The sequence below is a fragment of the Balaenoptera musculus genome, chromosome 7, assembly GCF_009873245.2.
Source record: "Balaenoptera musculus isolate JJ_BM4_2016_0621 chromosome 7, mBalMus1.pri.v3, whole genome shotgun sequence".
In the NCBI taxonomy this organism is placed as follows: Eukaryota; Metazoa; Chordata; class Mammalia; order Artiodactyla; family Balaenopteridae; genus Balaenoptera; species Balaenoptera musculus.
The window spans coordinates 41,141,505-41,163,266 of record NC_045791.1 but is presented as its reverse complement, the minus strand read 5'-3'; the positions used below and the strand labels follow the sequence as shown (position 1 = coordinate 41,163,266).

At 44.5% G+C, this 21,762-nt stretch overlaps 1 protein-coding gene across 14 annotated transcripts in view; it reads right to left on the bottom strand.

Moving 5' to 3' along the window:
• Positions 1-614: 614 nt before the first annotated feature.
• Positions 615-21,762, bottom strand: part of PKP4 (plakophilin 4) — a 246,075-nt gene continuing 224,927 nt past the window's right edge. For 10 of the 14 annotated variants that reach the window (XM_036857417.1, XM_036857420.1, XM_036857418.1 and 7 more), the window contains 10 exons: positions 19,607-19,724; positions 17,903-18,094; positions 17,525-17,698; positions 14,306-14,456; positions 10,492-10,687; positions 8,352-8,436; positions 8,111-8,228; positions 5,428-5,556; positions 3,618-3,691; positions 1,563-1,811 (listed from right to left, as the gene is read on the bottom strand). In XM_036857417.1, the coding sequence (XP_036713312.1) occupies positions 1,563-1,811; positions 3,618-3,691; positions 5,428-5,556; positions 8,111-8,228; positions 8,352-8,436; positions 10,492-10,687; positions 14,306-14,456; positions 17,525-17,698; positions 17,903-18,094; positions 19,607-19,724 (1,486 nt within the window). Of the gene's footprint in view, positions 1,812-3,617; positions 3,692-5,427; positions 5,557-8,110; positions 8,229-8,351; positions 8,437-10,491; positions 10,688-14,305; positions 14,457-17,524; positions 17,699-17,902; positions 18,095-19,606; positions 19,725-21,762 lie in introns of all 14 variants that reach the window. The other 4 variants (XM_036857416.1, XM_036857429.1, XM_036857422.1 and 1 more) reach the window with 4 other exon arrangements.

The following is a 21,762-nucleotide window of genomic DNA, read 5'->3' as shown; positions in this document are numbered from 1 at the left end:
CTTTTCCCTTGGGACTCTTTCTGTGTACTCACAAATATAAGCACACACGTTTTCGTCTAGGGTTTGTGTCACATATGCAGGATATACTGAGCTGAGTCAACACCTCTGGGTTTGACTTGCCATATGGGTTGTTTCCCATGTAACATGCAGGGTGGAAACCCCAGACTGGGGTAGGCCTCAGACTTTGGGCCTCCCGGGGCTGATGCCCTTGTTGTCTCCAAGGATGGAGAAAAGCTCAGAAGTGATGCAGTTTGGCATTAAGACCCCTGCCTGCCATGCAGGTTGGGGCCTCCCCACCCTGTCTCTAAGCCAGGAATTATTCTGTCTCATGGAATCACTCAGCAAAATAATTTAGAATTTGTTTTGGTTTATTACATTGGTGCCAACCAATAAATGCCCGACCACTGTTCTTATGTAGTTATGCAGTTCTTAAAATGATGCCAAAAGGAGTCTGTCAATTTAGTTAGGGCCAGGCTGCCAGATGTAATTTCTCTTCGGTGAAAATTGGTGTTAAATATACAGCAGTCTGGAAAAAAAACATGATAAAACGGTAATGGGCATTAAATTCAAAACAGAACCCAAGAAATAAAAACACTAAGATAGGTTAAGAGGAGGAAAGTTCACAGCTTCATTCTTTGGTATAATCCATCTCACAAAGTGTATTAACTGTACAGAACTAGGAAAAGTCCAAAATAGTTCAATATATTTAAGCTGTTTCTTACATGCAATGAGATTCGCATTTATTAATCTGCTTTTCCGTATCATACACAGAAAAAAAAAAAAGAACAGGGAACAAATTTCCAAGGATGAAATTTCCACATTTATTTTTCTTTCATGTGCATAGAAAATGGCAGTGAAGTGTCCTATGAAAGAGGCAGGGAATGGGCATGGCGCTGCTATACCAGACTGGACTTTGTGCTTCAAAGGTACACTATTCATTTTGCAAACAAAGGATGTTGTAGTTTGTTTTTAACTGCTAACAATTCCTTGGGTTTCCCGTTTGTTTTTTAAGCTGTCAGTTTCTTCAAATCTCTTTTCAAATGACACACTGCGTTACAAATGATGGCACTTAACCAATGTGGCATTTCCATATTTACACCAACAAAAGAAATTTACAAGACACAATAGCATACAATCTTGACATTTAGTAATAGCAATAAAACATGAAGGGCATCCATTTTATTATTATTATTTTTTTTCTGTACAAACTATCAGAACATAACTTATTCACATTAAAAAAATCATCTTTAATTTGATTTGACCTACACATCCCCCATCTCATTTCACCCATTTCTCAAACCTCTCATCACATCGCCCACACCTTCACCAGACTATAGAATCTACAAGTAATTAGATCTAATGCCTAAGTAGAGCTTAGAAAGTCCTCCCTCCCAAAGGTTGCCTCACTTCCCTGATAATTCCTCAAAAAAGAAAAAAAAATTCTCTTCACTCATTCCTTCCATGTCACTTTCACATTTCATCAGCAAATCAGCAAGACGGACTTCTCATCTCAATCCAAACAAGGTTAGAAAGAAAGAGTTCCTCTCCCAAGCATCATGATGCTACACCCACGAGTCTGGGGACCCTGGGTACTGTTCTGCTCTGTAAGAAGGTCGTTTAGTGGAATAAAAGTCTACATAATTTGTGGTCGATTTCAGTCCATACTGTGTTGAATAATCAGAAGAAGCTGGAAAGTGAACTCGGTCATCAAAATAAGGATCTTCATAGCTATGAGGAGACTGCAAATACAATCTGTATGCATCAAAGTTCTTTCTGTTGGAGTCATCTTGACTATAATACAGCTGTTGATGCTGTTGACAAAATGAAAAAGCAAATAAATCAAGGCAATTTTTGGAAGTACATGTTTAGGGAAAATTAACGTGGGCTTCCTGCTTCATATTTTTAAAGCAAGATTCAGTGTTTGTGAATGTATGGTTGAAAGTTGTTTCTGGTGCATACTGTATGTTCACTAGTGGACCGTAAGGATTTTACACTGTGTTTACAGGCGGGCCGGCAGTTTGCTCAAGTCCTTTTCTATGGCCTCTAGAAGTCAGCGCCTTGGGAGAACCCAAGATACCTCCCTCCTTACTAGAGGCCGAGTTCCGTGCTCTGCTGTGGAGGAGCCTGTGACCTGGGCGTGCCCAGTGAAAGGATAGACTTGATTTTTGCTTTGACACAGGGGAACCATTAGCACACCATGTACTTAGTTAAAGGTTGGAGTTTTGGGCTTTGGATTGTTGTGTAATTGCACAACCATCTTTTAAAACATTTACCTCAGAGATGAAGATTGAGTCCATCCCTCAGTTTTAAAAGAAATATGTAAAGATGTTTAAAAAAAAAAAAAAAAAAAAAGAAATATGTAGTTTGGTGAAGAGTCACACTTTGGAAACGCTGCTGTGCTTCTAAAGGAATAAGGCAATCTCCGGGCAGGAGAGTAGCAAAATTAGAAGAGATAATGTGAGCAAATACAATTCTAAAGGAAAAGACTTCCCCAAGCTGGGGCTAATAATAATTCCATCTGTAAGGAAGCAAGGTGAAACACAGGTGGGTATCCACCCCTGCCCTCATTTTCTTTTGTGTTGTCTTATCTCTGACCTCATGTTAATTTCTTCAAATATGTTTGGAGAAAAACTGTAATGGTTCTAATGTCTGTCTTTCCCCCTGATCATGCCCAAATCCCCCTCTTAGTAAGATGTAACATATTTATCACATAGGTATCAACACCAGGTTCTGGAACTAAATGCATTCTAATATTATAAGGATTTCAGAGCTAAACTTGCTTTTTAATTAGAGTTACGATTCTGAGGCTATTTCTCCTGGCTAAAGAAGATTATGAGTAACTTGAGAGGTTCTTCTTCTTCCATCTACAGAGAAAAGATGATGTGAAGGGAGGTCTAAGAGCATCCTTTTCTGCAGAGCAGGATACAGGCTTGTTTGGGGAACCCCCAGTTGCTCATGTGTTAATGGAAGGTAAGAGGATAGATCAGATGGCCCGCGTGGACATGGCATCAGGAAGGACCAAAGTGAACTTCAGGCCCCTCATGAACGCAGAGATTGAATGTTCCAATCACTAGTCCCCATTGTGGTGGAGAGTGGAATTCACCCCTGCAGGGCTGGGTCCACTCTGACCTCTGAAACTAATAGAGAGCTGGCTGTGGACTCGGGTGTTTTCAAACCACGGAGGCTTGGATGGGAGGGAGTCATGAAGATGGAGAAAGAGGTGTATGTACAAAAAAGAACAATGAGAAGAGAGAATGAAGTGTGCTTACCAACCTTTCCCCACCCACAGGATGGAAGAGATTTTAGAGATTAACAGGAAAAAAAAAAAAAAAAGAGAGGGAAAAAGAAATCATTGGGCAAAGAACAGGAGTTAAAGACTTCTCAGCTGGTTCCCATCAGTGGCATGGTGGCACCAATTCGGAGATGCAAGGACATAAGGCTATTGTGGAAGCGATTTGCTTAAACCACGGATGAGCTTCCGAGGAGCAGAGATCCCCCGGGAAAGCTCCTGGGCCCCTGCCGGGTGGGCCCAGCTCAGGTAAGTCAACCGGCGCGGACCCCTTACTGTGTTGATCCCTGCTAATCGGCCTTCTGTAAAAATGATATTGCAAATTCACCTGTAGCCGTCTATTTTGTTCTCTTGCTGGTGAGGAATAGGAACTGATGTAAATTGGTGAAGGTTTGCTGGAGCCTGTAAGAAAATATTTTACGAAATTAAAACTAGCGCTCATCACTCTGGTCCATTAGGTTGTGTGGACTCCCTGCTCTAGGGCTGGTGGTGTCCCCGACGGGCCCTGCCTTCCCCGGTGCCAGCACAGCCCCGGACCAGTCGGCAGCCTGGGTGCCCTGGATCAAGCCTGCTTGCTGCTTACCCAGGGGTCTTAGGGGCTAATGAATACGGCAAAAAGAGGCTGTGTGTTTCACCAAAAAGCAATGCCAATGCATAGCTCCTCCAAAAAGGGTTCCTTCTCAACCTCTGGGCACGGCGGGGAGCTCTTCCCACCTGTGAAGATTTCCCTGGCTGGCTCTGAAGAGCAGACTTGGTCCCTGAGCCAAGGAACACGGCTTTTCCAGGGCTCTGAGCTAGAGCACTGCGTCAGATGGGGGTGGGGGGTAGGGAAACACAGTGGAACAAGCTCCATGCCCTCAGAACAGCGTTGATTCAAAATCCCAGGTCCTGGAAGGAGCAGGCACAGGTGTGCTCTAACAGGCTGGCCACCTGGGGGCACATTCTTGTTGTCCACCATATTTAAGTATGTTTCAAAACCAAAAGAACCTGGTAATCAGATAGCTGTCTTCATGAGTCCATAGTAGACTCCCAATGATGTCACTGGTTACCCTTCTAGTACTGTTAAGGCTAGCAAAGATTTTTATTTTTTTTTAATGAGGAAAATGAAACATATTTGAGGCAAATTAGTTTATTGAAGCAAGCAAAGAAGATACAGAAGGGCGCGCATGCTAAGGAGGCGATCTTTAAAATAAAGCAGGCTGCCGCAAACCTGAAGCAACAATGCACTTCAGTTGGTATGTGCATTTCCTCTGCAAAGAGCTCGGTGTTTGAAATGTAGCATCTGCAATTTTCTGAGCTATTAATTGCCATAGTAACAATAGTTGATTAGTAAACAGTCCTGTGAAATCACAATTTTAAAGACAACAGCACAACTGAGACTGCTCCCCCAGCAGTTGTTAAATTGCCACCAGTTTTTATTTCTTTTTTTTTAAGAAACAGTTTTTTTTGTTGTTGTTGAGAAAGGAAGGTTCCCCCCCCCCTTTTTTGGTAGCTCACACTGCCTTATTTGAAACCTCTAGAGTAGTTCTAATTTGCAACATGGTTGAGAATGGAGACAATAGGAAACCTTGGTAACCCTTCAGGTTGGCCTTCTTTAAGTAAATTATATGCAGGGCTTTCTGAATAGGACATAAAAATATTAATACTGGGCAACATCATTTTTGTTATTCTTAAAAAATAATCACTCTGAGGAGAATCCCGTTATATATTTTGTTATTCATTCAAACTCTTTTCCACAAAAATGTAAATGGAATTAATCTCCATCCACAGGTTTGAATTTATGAGTCAGTCCAGGAGATGTGGGCCTGCCAAGTGTCACAGAGCTCAGGGTTCTGGAACACACAGGGGAGTGGGGAGGGGGCAGGACAAAGGGCCTGCGCTGCAGGGGAGTCGGAAATGCTTTCTCGTTTGGATACAGTGCTCATTTTATCTGCGGGTCACCAGACCACTACCCTCACTTGTTTTACTTAAAACAAGTGGAAAAGGCCCTGAAGCAGGAGATAGAGAGACTGGACCATGGTTTGCTGCTGGGGGACCATCTCAATACAGGCAGAGGTTACCTCCCAGGCCACCGGCCAAGTGCCTGGGGACACGCGGCTTTTCGAGATACTCTATCACACACCCGACTGGCGTCTTACCAGGGTACAGGCCTCTATGTGTGGCATCCCCTTGGCTACTGTAATACTGCATAGGTGGCTGGGTCCTATCGTATTCAGAGCGAGGCTCTCTGATTCCTAACAGTGCTGGTGAGGAAGAGGTACTGCCGACTGAAGGGAGAGGCAAGAGGAGGAGGGAGAGAGAGAGAAGAAAGAGAGATCAGACTGTCAGTGTCTCTAGCAAGTCCTCTCTGGAAAAACAAAGGTCAGTAATTAGAAGTGCACGTGGCTGCCACTCAAGTCAGCTCTTAGAGGTGCTGTGAGTTGTAGGGCAGCCAGCCCTGGGTGTCTGGAAGGTGACCTGCAGGCCGGCCACCGTGATGATCAGCGCTGTCAACCCCCAAGCTTGCTAGAGAGCCACCGCACGTGGTGCAGGGATCATGCGGTTTCCCCACTGACCACAGTGGGTCTCAACCACCTGCCTGGGCCTTTGAAACTGAGTGATGGTAACTTCCCAGTCATGCAAGAGTTACATTTGCTGCTTTACGATCTCAGTTCACTCACTTGTAACACACCCATCTATTATCCGTTATGTATAGCTCTTCAGTAAGTAGATGTTTTATGGCATGTTTTGATTTCTGATGATTTCAAAAATATCTGCATCTCTAAATGTGTTTGAATAAGAGTGCCCAGCCCATAAAATTTATAATTCTTTTTATGGCAATCAGCTGTCAGGGAAATTTATAAACTCAGTAAGCCCTGCTCATCAAGCTCATGGTGCTGAGAAGCCCAGCCTCACAGAGGCCCAGCTTTTTTATCCCAGCTGGAGCCAAACATTTCATAATAACATGTCTACCCATGGGTGTCCTGTTGGGACATTTTTGCACAGAAGGAAAACATCTTCTTTTTCTCATTAAAAAAAACATCTTGCCTGCACTGAAGTATCTTGTAATTAAGAGTGGTCACTTATTCATTGGATCCACTTCAAAGCGGCAGGCCCCAGACCCTGCTACCAGTGGTTTTGTGTGCATTGATGCTTTCAGAGGAAGACTGACATCAAAATATTTTCCCTAGAAAGTCACTTCACTGACACACCGTGAGCATGCATGGGCAGCGTCTATGTGCTTCTCATCCTGCCTATTTTCTACAAGGTAGGAGGACAGAGGCCATCGCCGCCCGCCTCCCATAATCACATCAGCAAGATATGAGATGTGCCCATAAGCAGATACCTTGCTAGTGCCGAGGGATGGATGATCAGTCCTCAGAATAAATGGAGAAACAAGTGTGAATCAGATCCTACCTTCAAGTGGAATCCAGAGAGGGACCTAGGAACTTGGACGGGGCTCGTTCAGCACTGTCCAGTGTGTATATTTAAGAGGTCCTCAAAACAAGTTCATTGCTTAGTGACTGTGTCCTGATTTGTCTGAAATTATTCTTTTGCCTGTACACATGCCTTTTGTTAAACAGCAAACTCTCTTGCTTCCCCGGGCACCCCTCTTCCTGAGTCTCTAAAGAATCCTGAGCATTTTTATAAAGCAAGATAGCCTCAGGCTACACCTGGGAACCCAGCAAGACATGTCAAAAACCAAGCAGAGGTCTCTTTGAAGAAAACAACTCATAATTTAAAAACTAAGACATAAATATATACCATATGCAGTAGGCAGAGATAATTTTTAAAAATTCCTGGTACAAGTGGAGACATCCAATTATGTGACAAGAACCACCAGTCATCTATTAGTCTTTTCGGTCACATTTGTCCACATGAGAAATAAGACTGCCAGCAGGAGCACAGCTGAATACAACAGGTAATATTTATATGTCAGAATGGGAGATTTAAAGCCAAATAAAAAAAGATATTTATTACTTTTCCTGTTTCATTTAGTTAAGAATTAAATTTACAGGACTGAATCAACTTGGTAATAATATTCTGTTCTTACATGCAAAAAAACAAAACAAAACAAAAAAAACAACCCCCCCCCCAACCCTAGTCTGAGCCTCAATACATTCTTTCTACCAAATTAAACACCACCAATATGTAGGTAGTGTGGTTGTCAAGATTCCCAACTTACAAATCAAAGGGAATTCCTGTAAAGCCACCTGCAGGGCCTGTTCCCCTTAGCCATGGATGCTGGGGGTCTGGAATGCAGCCAGGGGATGAAGCTTTAACTGGTGAGGAGTAAGGCACAGGTGGAGATCATGGCTCTCCCAGGCTGTGGGTCTAAAGCTCGTGTCTAAAGGATTCTCTCTAAGAGTTTTCGCCAAGAAAACGAAAAAATCACTTTGAAGAGATTTCAGATTTATGGCCTGCAGGCAGGCAAGGGCAGCCATTTTCAGGCACAACCTAGTGGTTCTCAAAGTGTGTTCCTCCACTCTCCTGTATCCGCATCACCGGGCCAGCTTATTAAATGTAGGTTCCCGGGCCCCTCTGCAAACCTAGTGAAGCAGAATCTTAGGGGGAACAGATGCTATTGAGGGCCCCGGGATAATTTTATGCGCCATAGTTGGTGTAAACTTACATAAACTTTTAAAGCGGAAGGAGGAGAGTGGGTCTGCTGTATACAATAGCATGTAATTCCCAAAGAAGGCTTTCAGCCTGAAGAGCAAACTCTCCTTTCCTCAGTGTTTGGAGGTGACAGGCTTAATCAGCGTACGTTCAATCTCCGGATGGGAAACAATGTTCTGTCACACAAATGCTCTCACCAAGAAGGGGAGTTTACCCACTGACCTGACTGAATGACAGGTGACATCTGTTGGTTGGTGGTAGACAACGAAGGATGTGATTTGAATCGGTCTCGCTCTAATGTTGACACAGGTGTAATAAAATGGTTCTGATTCCACCCATCCTGTGGAGTTAAAAGAGAAAAAGAAACCTCTCAAAGTGGATAATGACATTTCATTACAATAAATGATTACGACCGTGAGCTCTGATGAATGCTAATTATGACAGAGCTATTCTTGTAAGTTACCTTTTTATAAATGCTCCGAAGGTCCCGATATTGCCATAATGTATTCAAGACCTGGGCTGCTGCCTTCACCACTTTCAGAGATGATCTAGGGGAGAGAGTGGGGATGTTAATGAATGTGGGCGGCTCCACCTGAAGAGACTCTGGCAGCAAAGCAATGGCCAAGAGGCCATCACTCCAAGGGCCAGGGGGCAAGGTGGCTGCTGCTAGAAACCACCACCAAGGAATCAGGTGTACCTGGGAGTCAGTCAAGTTCAGGGCTGGCCAGAGGTGGCAAGGACCAAAGAGAGGCTCACAGGCACTTGGCTCTGTGGTCAGAAGCTGTGGTTGGGAGGAGCCCACGACTTCTGACCATGACCACACATCTCAAGTGTCTGAGGACCCTCACAAGTTAACTTAAGTTACCCCCCCCCCATCATTAGGCCTTCATATAAAACACGTTCACTGCTTTCTTGTCATTTGTACCTCTTTGTAAACAGCTGTGTCTGTGTGCTCTAGTGTTTGATTTGGAAAATAAGGTCAGTTATTACCTCCCCTCTCCCTGAGGCCTTCCTGACCAGTGTGTCTGAAATTGTGACACCCCCTCCTCACCCGGGCATGCCCTATCACTGTCCCCGATTTTATTATTTGCCCTTCACTCAGCACCATCCGCAGGCGCTGCTCATTCCACTGGTACCTTGTCTGTTCCACCCATGGAATGTAAGCTACCTGCGGGCAGGTGTGAACTGCTCACTGCTGTAGCACGTGGCAGGTGGGCAAGAGATAGATGCTTGGTGAGTGAATCAAAAGGAAAGTAAGTGTATGTTCACAAGACAACTTGATTTGATCCAGGTTTTCTGAATCTCTTGTTTTGAAAAAAAAAAAAAATTAGACTTTTTTTTTTTTTCAATATACAAAGATTTTGGCACTGGTTCAGCATTTCTCCAGCCTGTTCTTATGCCTTTCACGGATAAAGGCTATCTCACAAAATTTTAAGAGCACTAAATGTGATTTCGGTTACTCTTACAGGAGAGGGGAAGGGAGCGGGAGGGGGAGTTAGTGGAACAGGGCCTTAGCTTTATCTGTAATGTTTCGTTTCCTTTGAAATAAAAATGAGTATGTGTGCACTTATTACTAATGAGATAAAAAAAGATACCTAAGAAAAAAGGACTGAAAGGAAATATGAATAATGTTGGTAGCTGTGGTTTCTGCGGGGTGAGAATATGATTTGCTACATTATTCTTCAAAAGTATACATAGTGTGAATTCTAGTACTGACACTCAGCCAATTAGTAAATGTTTACTAGTATGGGCCAGTCTTTGTTCTAGATACCGAGGATGCAGCAGTGAATGAAAAGACAAGGCGCCCGCTCCGGGGGGCCGTCAGATGCCAGAGGGGGTCGTAAATAACCCCGGGGAAGCCACTGCCGCGTGCAGGAGGAGAGTGGGGAGACGGGCGGGCCATTTTACTACTGATCGGGGAGGCGACTGTCCTGTTGTATCGAGAATGGGACAAGCAGCTCTACACCTCCCGCTTCCTTGAAGGAGTCTCTGATCTGATGCTAAGGCAAATTCACAGTCACCGCTATAGCTCCGTGACAAGAAACCTTCAATTTTTGCCACCAATCCTCTAATTCCTACTTCTGCTGCTTCATCACTTGGGTGTCACCCATAAGCGAGGTATGATCCAAGCCCAGGGCACATCCTGAGGCCATACAGCAGGCTCTGGCTCTGCTGCACGTGGTGATTTTAGGACCTTCTGGGAGGAAATAATCCCAGAACTGAGGATTTAAGAAGATGTTCTCGCAGAACAGGCCCTGGAGCCTGGAGCAGAGCCAGAGGTCCAAGGGCGATGGGGCCCCAGGTTTTCCTCCTCATGAAATGTCTGATTCTTCCAGGAGTCAGAACGGCCAAATGTGGCTTTAGGGACAGGAGCGACGGTAGGGGTGAGGGATGCTCCAAGAAAATAAAGAGCAGAAAAGGGGCCACATGACCACAGATACCTCTCCCAGCAAAACAGGTTTTAACTGCTGGAAACTGCTTAGCTTACTGGCACGTGAGAAGTGCAGAAATAAATCCTTCCCAATAAGCAATGTATCCTCAACCGAGGCCCTTGTCACAAGGAATGAGGGCCTGGCGCTGGCGCCTCCTTGCAGCAGACTTGCCTGTCTCCTCTGCCCTTGGTTATGTTCACCAGCTTTTCTATGCCCCCCGAGTCAGCCAGGGCCTTGGCGTTCTCCATGTTCTTGCTGGTGACCTCATGCAGGGCGCAGCAGATGGCTGCCACGGTCTCGTCCGACAGCACGCTGGGGCTGGCGCCACCCGGGAGCCGGTTGACCAGGTCTCGCATGGCGTATTTACCTGCCCGAGGCAAAAGAGAGCTCATTCCACTTTTGGAAGGGACCCGGTTTTTGTTATTGTTGTCATTGAAAGGTTGTGACTGTGCAGTCTCTTGAAAACAAAACCTCAAAAGAGACAATAACAGGAGAGAAAAAAATCCATGGTAAAGAAGGAAATGACAAACATTTTAACTGTAAGGGGCAGGTTAACATCTCTGGCCGTGCCTCTCGAGGAAATGATTGGTTAATAAAACCTTACTGCAAATTGCTGAAAGAAAATGTAAAATCAGGGTATAAAACTGGGTATAACAATCAAGTTGCTTTAGTTCCACTATTTTCATTAACAGCAAGAATAAAGGAATTATGATAGTAAATTTTATTCTCCATTCAATTCCTATGCATCATATAGGAATTACAACTTCCTCTTAAAGCTTTTAAAAACTTTTCTTTGAATAGGTTTTAAGCTGGACCAAGTAAGGCTGCCAAACAATACTTTTCATGAAATCTTTCTAGATCTCAACATGTGAACTGGGTACAGTTACACATTTTTTTTCCCAAAATTTTTGAATTTTATCTTATTTTTTTATACAGCAGGTTCTTATTAGTTATCTATTTTATACATATTGGTATATATATGTCAATCCCAATCTCCCAATTCATTCCACATTTTTATCAAGTTGAGGGTTTATATCAGTTGGTCTGACATCAGTAATAACATGCTCATTTCTTTTAAAGAAGATAGAAGTATAATTCTGGTATGAAGATTATGGGTATGTTACATCCCAGGAGTAATGCAATAATAAAGTTCCCGATAGGACAAGGCTGGGGTGTCCCTTCGCTACTGAGGCATTTCCGTACAGATCCTCAATTTCCCTTACTCTTCTCCAAAAAGAGATTATCTCAAGCTTTTTCCATTTCAATTACTGACTGACAAACTGGAATAACTGCACTGCAGACAAAAGAAATTGACTAAAGCTCAAGTAAATATTTTCTTAGCTTTTCTCCCTATGCTAATAACTGAGTGGATGCTAAATGGGGTTTTTATTGAAGACCTATTTATATACAATGGTTAGCAGGAGAAGACAGGGCCTGAGTACATGTTGCATAATTTACAGCACGTCAAAGGGAAGACTCGGGCATACTCACAGAGAACATTGTTAGGAAGAGTGGAAAAGCAGTGATGACACTGTAAAAGCCAGAAGATAAATGTGGTTTTTAAGAACAGATGATAAGTTAGCACTGGTGATTCTGAATACTCACGAATGACCAAAAGGTCCACGACATGTAATTCGTCACTTTGCTACGGCACAATTTTAAAATTGCACTCTGGAGGCTTGGGAGAAGGTCAGTCACTCAGTCTGTGAGTGACCCTAGCGGTTCCTTCAGAGCCTGCAGCCCAGACAGCTGGCTTGGTCAGACTCAGCTGAGTATGCAGCAACTTTTGTGAACTGACAAAACTTTGTTTCCTCGTGAAAAACAGCTCTGGAGAGAAAGTCCATGGCTAGTGCTGGTGATGGATGTGAGGAGAGAGTGAAGAGGTCAGAGAAGGGCATGGGTCTTAGGAACAGAAGTGCTGGGTAAATCAGAGTCAAATACTGAATATGGGAGGGGCTCAGACCACACAAGAAGGAAGGGATCCTCATGGGGAAACAAGAAAAAGTGACTCCTGAAACAGCTCAAGAGTACTCCAGCTGGGTAAAATAATGCTCATCAGTGGAGAGAGAAAACACGCGTGAACGTTTAAAAGGGGGTGAGGACATTCACAGAAAACACAGGGATGCCCCGAGAGAAGGCCAGTCCCCTGAATATACATTCGTTCTTCCCCAAGGTCTTCGCACTCACGGAGCTGGCTGTGCACCCTCTGCTCTCCCATCTCTCTCCTCCCATCTGTGGAGTGATAGGCCACAAGGTGTGTGTGGCCAACACTGTTTTTTAGCATTAAGAACTCCCAAACTATACGGGCCTCTTATAAGAAATTCAAATAATATAGATGTAACAGAAATAACTTAAAAAATATCTTTAGGGGGCTTCCCTGGTGGCGCAGTGGTTGAGAATCTGCCTGCCAATGCAGGGGACACGGGTTCGAGCCCTGGTCTGGGAAGATCCCACATGCCGCGGAGCAACTGGGCCTGTGAGCCACAACTACTGAGCCTGCGCGTCTGGAGCCTGTGCTCCGCAACAAGAGAGGCCGTGACAGTGAGAGGCCCGCGCACCGCGATGAAGAGTGGCCCCCGCCTGCCGCAACTAGAGAAAGCCCTCACACAGAAACGAAGACCCAACACAGCCAAAAATAAATTAAAAAAAAAAAAAATCTTTAGGGACCTAAAGGATTTCTCTCAGGGAAATGTGGGATTTGGAGCTATAACACATCTATTGGAATCAGGCATGAGCCAGACTATGAACAGGGCATGGAAGAGGCTCCTTTCCTCTCCGGGGGGTACAATTTGGCCCAAAGAAACAGTGTTTTAAGAGCAGGTTAATCCAGGCAATAAGTTAAAATAGCATGTCTACCAGGCACTGTGTGAGGGGCCATGGTGACTCCTCACAGCCACTCTCTGAGGTAAACATTGCTGTCCTTGCTCCTTTTCTCTCTCCATCTTTGTCTTGCTCTATCATGGCAGGTGTATTTTAATATGAGTTCAATATATATTCACTAATCCACATAAGATCTTGTCAAATTTTCCCTCCTTCTCCCCTGACCTGTCATCAGCTGTAGGACTGGCGTGGAGCTGGGAGGTTTACAAGGAGCATTTTGACAGCAAGCCCACGGTGAGGAGAGCAGGCACGGGCAGCTCCCCTTCAGAGATGGGAACCAAGGAAGAGTTTTCAATTTAGATGAAGGAATGGAGCCCACATGGGCTGCATACAGGACACTCCAGGTTACACAGCCAGTGAGCAGCACATCCAGGGCTTAACCTGAGGTCCACTGGAGGGTCTCTGATCTCTTCTTCTCCCCACGCTCTGCTTGGGATGTGGCCGTGCCCTGGAGGCAAGCAAGCTAAAGCTGCCGTGGGTGCACAGCTTTGAAGAGGCACTCATTCTCAAGTTCATGCAAGCGCCAACCCGACATCTGGATGGACCCAAGGGTGAATGCCTCCTAAAATTTTGCACCCTATGTGCCTCACTTGCCTTATCCTCATCCTGACCCTGCCCTGGGGTCAGGCCTTGGAACAGTGCCTCTGTTTTAAGGTGAGCATTTACACAGATGTGAGAGGGAAAAGCTAGAAAACACTCATGTGATTTCTTTTTTTTAATTTAGAACACGGTAGTATTGGAGAATTAGCAGATATGTCTCAAAAATCAGAAAAGGGAGAATTAAACCTTTTTTGTTCTTCAAGAAATGACTCTCTGGGGAAATAGATACACCAAATCTACCAAGCAGTTTTATAATGTATGACTGAAATTGCTAGCTCTTCTGAAAATTTACCTTCATGATCCAGTGTTTAATTAATGAGCCTGCCTCTTGCTGAAAAGGAGTGGTCAGAAAGGACAGACACACGGGTACCAAATATGCCAAGACACCAGGGACTAGGACTGAGTTGCTAATCATGTTAAATGTCATATTTTTATAAATCAAAAGAAGAGTTTTATAAACGTTGTTGTTTCTCTCTTTATAGCTCACCTGGTCACCAGAACATACCTATGAGCTCCTTGTTGCGAACATCTAGGGCCATATTCCTCAAGGCAGTCGCCACAGAAGAAACAACTCTATCATTATCCATTCTCAGAAGTTCTACAAGGATGGGGAGCCCTTTTTCTTTGCGGACGGCTGCTCGGATGTACGCTGCAAACTAGGAAATAAAACAAGGTAATAAGTAATATAAAACAGAGTTCAACTCTCAGATGTTACTGTTGCCTAAAAAAAAGATGTTTCCGAAAGATAAACTAATAGATTAAATGTTTTCTTTCCAACTGGAGATTAAATCTGTGATGCCAGTCAAGAGAAAACCAGTCTGGGAGAAAGATAAGCTAGGATGACTGATTTAAAAAAGAAATCCCAAAGCCTGAAAACCTCAAGCCACCATCTGGCAGATATTTTTGGGTAGAAAAGAGAAGGCAGTGATTACTTTCTACTTCAGCTACATAAACATGATTAAGGACGGATGGCGTGTCTTCTCTGCAGTTGGCCCCAGGCCAGGTCCAGAGGCTATAAATAGGAATGGCAGAGAGGGTAACTGGTCAGTGCACATTAAAGGAGAACCTGTTTCCATCAAGTCATTTCTCCCCTGTATCCTCTGCAACAATATTTACAGTTTAGTAACCTTTCAAGGAAATTGCTTGGAAAAAAATCCCTTGCCTCAGAAGAAAAGGAATCCTCCAGGAACACTGAGCATTGTAATTCATACACACTGGTGAAAAAGTAAGTATATTTGTGTGCAAAATGCTTTGCCATTCAAGATTAGTTAGCTGCTGCTGCTATTTTTTTTAAATCCACAGTCAAGAACTTCTTTTGTGATTAAGAGGCAAGTCTGTACGGTGAGTCAGTTTGGGCACCGTATGAACTGGGAATGAACACTAAGTCATCAAGGAAACAAATAAACAAAAAAAGTAACATCTGAAAATGGGTCTTTAATCTTGTTTTGAGTTTTCACTGACATTTTTACCAATGCAAATTGTCTTTCAAAATTTAGGATAATTGAAAAATGTTGCTCATAAAACATCTAATACTTTCCTGCTGTGGTCAAGACACGAGGACACAGATCTGCCAGCCCTTTGTATTATTTTGAACATGAAAATATGTGACTGACTACTCAGTTTCCTTAATACCAACAGAATAGATTATTCTAATAACACAAATAAAAGGAAAAGATGCATTTCAAAGATCCTATTAGCTTTCTTCGGATGAAATCAATACTCCTATTTTCCAAATCAAATGATATCTGCAAGGGAAATAGAATACATGACTTGCTATCAGGTAAAGGACTTGGGCAGCTTTGGCAACTTCTCTCTCTCAAACCTGCAAGGACAGAACCAACACCTGTCTCGCGTGGAGACCGACTGGCTCAGCCCAGCCCTGGGCGCCTCCCTTCCAGAGCACTACAGCCATCCCAGATAGCTTCTGACTTGATCACATCTGTGGCCATGATTATCTTGTTTTCTTAATGAGGGCCAATACTTTGATTTACTATTTTAGACACTTTTGAAATCACTTCCATATAATGTTTATATTTTAAATGACCTTGCCATTTAACGTTTATTCACTAAAGATCCCAGAAAATAAAATTCTACAACTCAAATCGTATCTACTTTAATTATTGTCTTTTTTCTTATTATCATCAAATGATTCTCAGGTCATAAGAAGCTGGAGGTGAACACTGAGTCACCAACATAAATATTTTTGATACTTATGTGCTAGGCCCTCTCCTAGGTCCTCCACATTTATTATCTCATTTAATCCTTAAAACCACCAAATGAAGTAGGTATTATTTCCATTTTACAGATGATGAAACTGAGGACAGAGAGATCTGAGGCCCCCAGCTAGTAAGGGGGTGGGGGAGGATTCAAAGCCAAGGAGTCTGGCTCCAGAGCCAGCACTTAGATGCTAAGCTATTAGCACTTTTAATTTTTTTAAAATTTATTTATTTATTCACTTTTATTGATCTATAGTTGATTTCCAGTGCTGTGCCAACCTCTGCTGTACAGCAAAGTGACTCAGTTACACACATATCAAGAACAATAACAACACAGCCACGGTGTCTTAGCACTAGGCCGTAATTATCTGTATATATTCATTATAGCAGCTGGCCTCATGAAACAAACCTTACCTAGGCCTAGCAATGCTTTTCACTCTCATGGAAAAAACGATGGCCAATTTTCATTTGGGGAGGGGGTGATGGAGGAAGTAGTCAAAAACAAGCATTATAGTAACTCTACTAAAATATACTTGTTAGGAAATTTCTAGAGGTTGAAATGTTTCAAATAAGGATTGTCTGGGAAGTTCTTAGATGTCATTTAAAAAGTTTTGAGAACTTGCTTATAGTGGTAACAGTAGAAATCACCTTCAGTTTTCCTAAAGAAGTCACACACGTATTAGTGCAGGTGGAAACTTTGCCATATGTATGTTCCATAAGTGTCTGAGAGAGGAATGGCGGCCCAGCCTCACCTCTAATTCAGGCCCTCGGCATCTCTCGCCAGACTCCCCTACTGAATCCCAGCCTCGACTGTCCTCTACTTCAAATTCGCCTTCTGCGCTGCTGCAGACGGGATCCAACAGTGTCCACATCAGCCTGTCTGTGTCGTTGGTCTGCTTAAACCCTTTCAGTGGCCCCTGTGGTCTGAAGGTCGGGTCCCAGCTCCTGAAGCTTGGCCGTCAGGCCTGGTCACGAGGCCCAGCTCCACGGGGGCACTCCTCGTCCCACCCACCACGTCCCGGCAACCGGCCTGTAGCCTCCACCCACGGCATCCTCACTGTGAGGCCCTTCCCCTGTTGTCCCTTTATCTGGATGGTTCCCTCTACACCCCGGCCGCGACTCTGCTGGCTTAATTCTGCTCATTCTTAAAGGTTCCATTTGGGCAGCACCACCCTTCCAGGACCCCTTCCCTACGTTCTGGCTCCCCTCTTTCCTTGCCTTTCCCTCACCTGCCAGGCTGGGTTAGATATCCTCTTCCAAGACCCCGCTGCACCCGTATCCCATGGGGTCTACACTGTACTGTCTCCATGTGTCTGTTTTTCTCGCCAGCCTTCAGCTTCTCCTAGGGAAGGGCTACGTCATATTCATCCTTGGATCCCCAGAGCCGACTGCTGTCTCCCTGCTGTTTTCCTCCCCCCCTTTACCAAACTCTATAAACAACCGTGTCCCTTTCCATAATCATTGCTGATCCGACTGCAAGAAGTGTGCACAAATAGAAGACATCCTACCTTCCAGTTTCCAGCAGAGAGGTTCTGGAGAGATCCAGCAGAGCCTTCCAAGGTGGCCGGGTTGGAACTTTCTGCTAGAAGAGTCAGATATGGTTTTACCACTGACGGATGCCACAGCATCTCAACCCCTTTGGGGGACTTCGACAGTCCTGGGATAGGACCAACTCCATCCCACTGAAAGACAAAGAGCACGCATTAGTGGAAGCAAACATGTGAACACAGTATCCAACACCTGAAAACGTTCCTTTCTGCTAGACTCAGCTAGAGCTAAGCAGAAAAACTGCATCATGAGAAAAAAATTTTTTCTTGCCAAATATGTGATTTCTCACTCCCAGAGGAAACGAAACTTTAGAGTTTCATGTCAAGTAAAATGCTAACTTGATCCTCTTGTGGTGTTCTCTTTTTCTTCTTCTTCTTCTTCCCCCAGCAGCTTGGCTCCGAGTCTTTGCTGGGAGACTCTTTTCCGAGTAGGTCATCCAATTCGTTCAGCCCCAGCGGCCGGGCCTGGGGCACCTCCAGCTCCAGCCGATACGACAGGTTCCTCAGCGTGCACACGCAGTTCTCCACAGTCTGAAACCCAACACAGTGTAGGATTAAAACCACCGTGGCACATTAGTGCAAAGTGTTTCTGCACTGAGCACCAGTGATAGTAAAGAAATGTAGAACATGAAAGAACTGCTTTTCACTTTATGGGAAGTGCAACAGTCTAAGGTCAGAACGGTGATTCCAGACTGTTGGCAGGACACCCAATGACAGAGTGCAGAGCCATCCGCAGTGCAGCTGACGATCTGACTGCCTGCTGGGTGAAATGTGCGAGACTCCGGAGAAGGAAATGCCCAGGGTTCTGCTTCAGGGCTGCCGCAGTGGCAGAGATGCGCCCAAGTTACCAGAACGCCACCCCCCTTCTCACCACTGGGAATCCTCATCGTGACAGCGGGTGCTACCAGCCTCCACCTCGGGCACAGCCCCACCCCGCAAGTGCCATCTCTGTCGTCTCCTTCCATCTCCCACCTCCCCCCTCCCTCTGTGGAAAGTTCCACGATCTCTGCTGACGTTTTGCCTTCTGCACATGGTCTTCTGTTCCTCAAAGTCTGTATCACACCTCTAATTGGGAGGCCAACTCGCTTCAACTAAGTGTGTCTAAAACCAAGTTCAGTTTTGCTTAGCGAGCTCTCCTTCTAACTTGCTTATTCCTCTCAATTTCATCCGCAGATCTTTTGGTTCAGTTGAAGCTCAAATAAAAACTTGGCTGTCCCTCTGAGTTTCTCCTCTAGCTCCCTCCCAATCCTACCACTCATTCTTCTTTTCCCTCTTAGACCCCTGTTTACGACCCCAGGCCTGTTTGTGGCCCCTCTTCGTCCAGCCCATCCTGAACAACAAGTGCCCGGCCTGCCTTCGGACTCCTGACACTTTTAGTCCCTGCTTCCTGTTTCTCCCCACCTTCCCCGGCCCCTGATGCTGGGGCAGACCCTGGATGGCATCACAGCTGAAAAATGATAAGCAGAATTCCTTGTGAGAGGGCCGGGATGGAGGAAATAGGAGGGGAGGATAAGGGGGACATGCTGGCAACAGAGGGAGTGGGTGAAAGACTGCAACCCGCATGTAGAAAGGGGCATCCAGAGTTGGTACCGAGGCAAGAAGGGCAGAGGGGTTGGGGGGATTCCAGTGCCTGGACCAGGAACTTTTATTCAGTAGATACTTAGATCCAGATGGATTTGACTGTAGCGGCAGGGGATACGGAACTGGAGGAAAGAGCAGCGGGGCAATCACCTTGACGATGAGCTCAGGAGAAACCACAGAGAAGGTCTGGACCCTGGCAGATCCTTCGCCACATGGAGTCACTCAGTTTTCATGGTTCTAAGGCTATTTTCTTAGGTTCTCATGTCCCTGTTAACTTGTAATTTTTAGAGACAGTCTCCCTTTATTTATTTACTTTGAGACAGTCTCCCTTGAATCTGGAGCACAGCCTAACAAGGAGGAGAGGGTCAAGAATTCCAGAGAGAGTCAATGGCACGCGGACAGCGGCGGTCGGCAGCTGCTGTCCTCTGCCACCGCGGCGTTCTCGGCCAGGCGGGCACTGACCTTGCTGTCGTAGTCGGATGTGCTCACACACGTATGGATCACGTACAACAGAGAGTCCACCAGCCCCTCACAGGATCGCATCTGCTTCCGCGCTTCCTCCCCCGCGGAGCTGAGATTCCTAGACAGGCAGAGACACGGGGGAGCTCGTTAGCTGCGGAGCCTTACCTTAATGATCTGAGAACGGGTGACACGGCAGCACGTAGATCTGGTCCGAAGAGGCATTTGGAGCCTGCATTTTAATCCCGAGGGAGCTCACAATAACAGCCAGCCCCCCATTAGCCACACAAATAGAAGGGAGCAGGGGCGCTTGAACTTTGTATCTCTCTTGTGACAGGCCACCTTCTAACCTCCTAAAATAATTATTTTGGGGCTTATCTTCAGTTTCCTCATACGTAAGAAAGGGGGAATAACAGTAACTGCCTCGTAAGGTTGCTGTAAGGAAGAGATGGGCTGCTACACATGAAGCAGTTAGGAAGTGCCCACCACGTAAAAGGATGTTTGCTAGCCACGCACGGTGGCTGTTTTTAGACATCCTTTACCCCCTTGTTAGGTCGTAAGGTCTTTGCAGTCCCTGCACCTATTAAAATGTTTTGCATGTAGTAGGTGGTCATAAATGCTTCCTGAACAAACAGAGGAAACATATTTCTTGTATAAACATTTCAAGTTAAATAGGAACACTTGCTCATGCCACAATTTTTCTCATCTTTTTAATTATTAAAAACCCTGAAAATTGTTTTAGGTCTCAGCCATATGGAAATTTGTGCTATCAGTTCAACTTCGTGAATCGATACCAAATTATAAGGCTCTATTCTTTGTGCCATTAACAAGGGTTCTAGGCTAACTCTGAGATTTTGCAAAACTTAGACTAGGTAAGGGGGATCGGGAATGACTTTTCTTTTCACCTTTGTTTTTCTGAGGCCAGAGATACTATCACCCATGATCCCTCTACTGTTCTTTTTGTTTGTTACTAAAAAATATTTAATAGCCAAAGTAACAAAGGCACTGATGAATCATGTGAAGGTGTCAACAAAGTAGAAGAGATGTTAGACTTTAACAATCAGTTTGAAGTACAAAGTCTGAATCAGCTGAATATCAACCATGGGAATAAACAAAAAAATAAGCTGCATATCTGTCCCATACAAAGAGAAAACACTTATTATCTTCAATTCCATATTAAATATTATCAATCCTATATCAATACTGACCAGCTACTAGAACGTAAAAGAATCTTCAATCAATATTACACAAAATATATTCCCTAACTAAAATTAAATAAAATTAGAAATCATATAAATTCATCTGCCCCACTTATTTGAGATATTAGAATACATTCTTTAATTCATGATTATATTAGTTATATGTTACTGTATAACAAATTACCCCAATATTTAACAGCTCAAAAAATAAATACTTGTTGTAATATCGTTTCTCTGGGTCCAGCATTCAGGTGCTTCTTAGCTGGGTGCCTCTGGGTTGGAGTCTCCCATAAGGCTATAATCAAGCTGTTATCTGGGGTTATAATTATCTGAAGGCTCAACTTTGGAAGGATCTACTTCCAAGTTCACACAAGTGGCTGTTCCCAGTCCTCAGAGCATCCACTTTCAAGTCCATTCACGTGACTATGGCAGTCCTCACCTTCTCACTGTTTGCCAGACGTCAGTTCCTGCCATGGGGGTTTCTACCTGGGAAAGCTCACAACATGGCAGCTAGTTTTCGCTCAGAATGAGGCAACAAGAGAGAGAGTGAGCAAGACACAGGCCAGCCTCTTTGTAACATAATCTCAGAAGTGGCATCTATAACTTCAGAATTACTCTTTATTTGAAGGATTTCACTCAATGAAAGGGGAATACACGTGGGCGTAACACTAGCAGGCAAGAGTTTTTGCGTCCATCTTAGAGGCTTCCTGCTACAGTGGTTTAAGAGAAAATAAAAGTAGAAAATATAAATTAATTATGAGCATTGCATATCTAAAGTCCCTCTACTGTTCTTATCCAGGGTTACCTCTCAGTAGCTCTCAACAGCTAACCTCTTCTGTTCCTCTAACGGGGATCCGGTATCCCTCTGGTTTTCCTCTCATCTTGCTGTCTTCCCTTCTCAGCCTCTTCTGCCTGCGGGTCCCTCTGGAGTGCCCAGGGCTACTTTGGTCGCTTCTTATC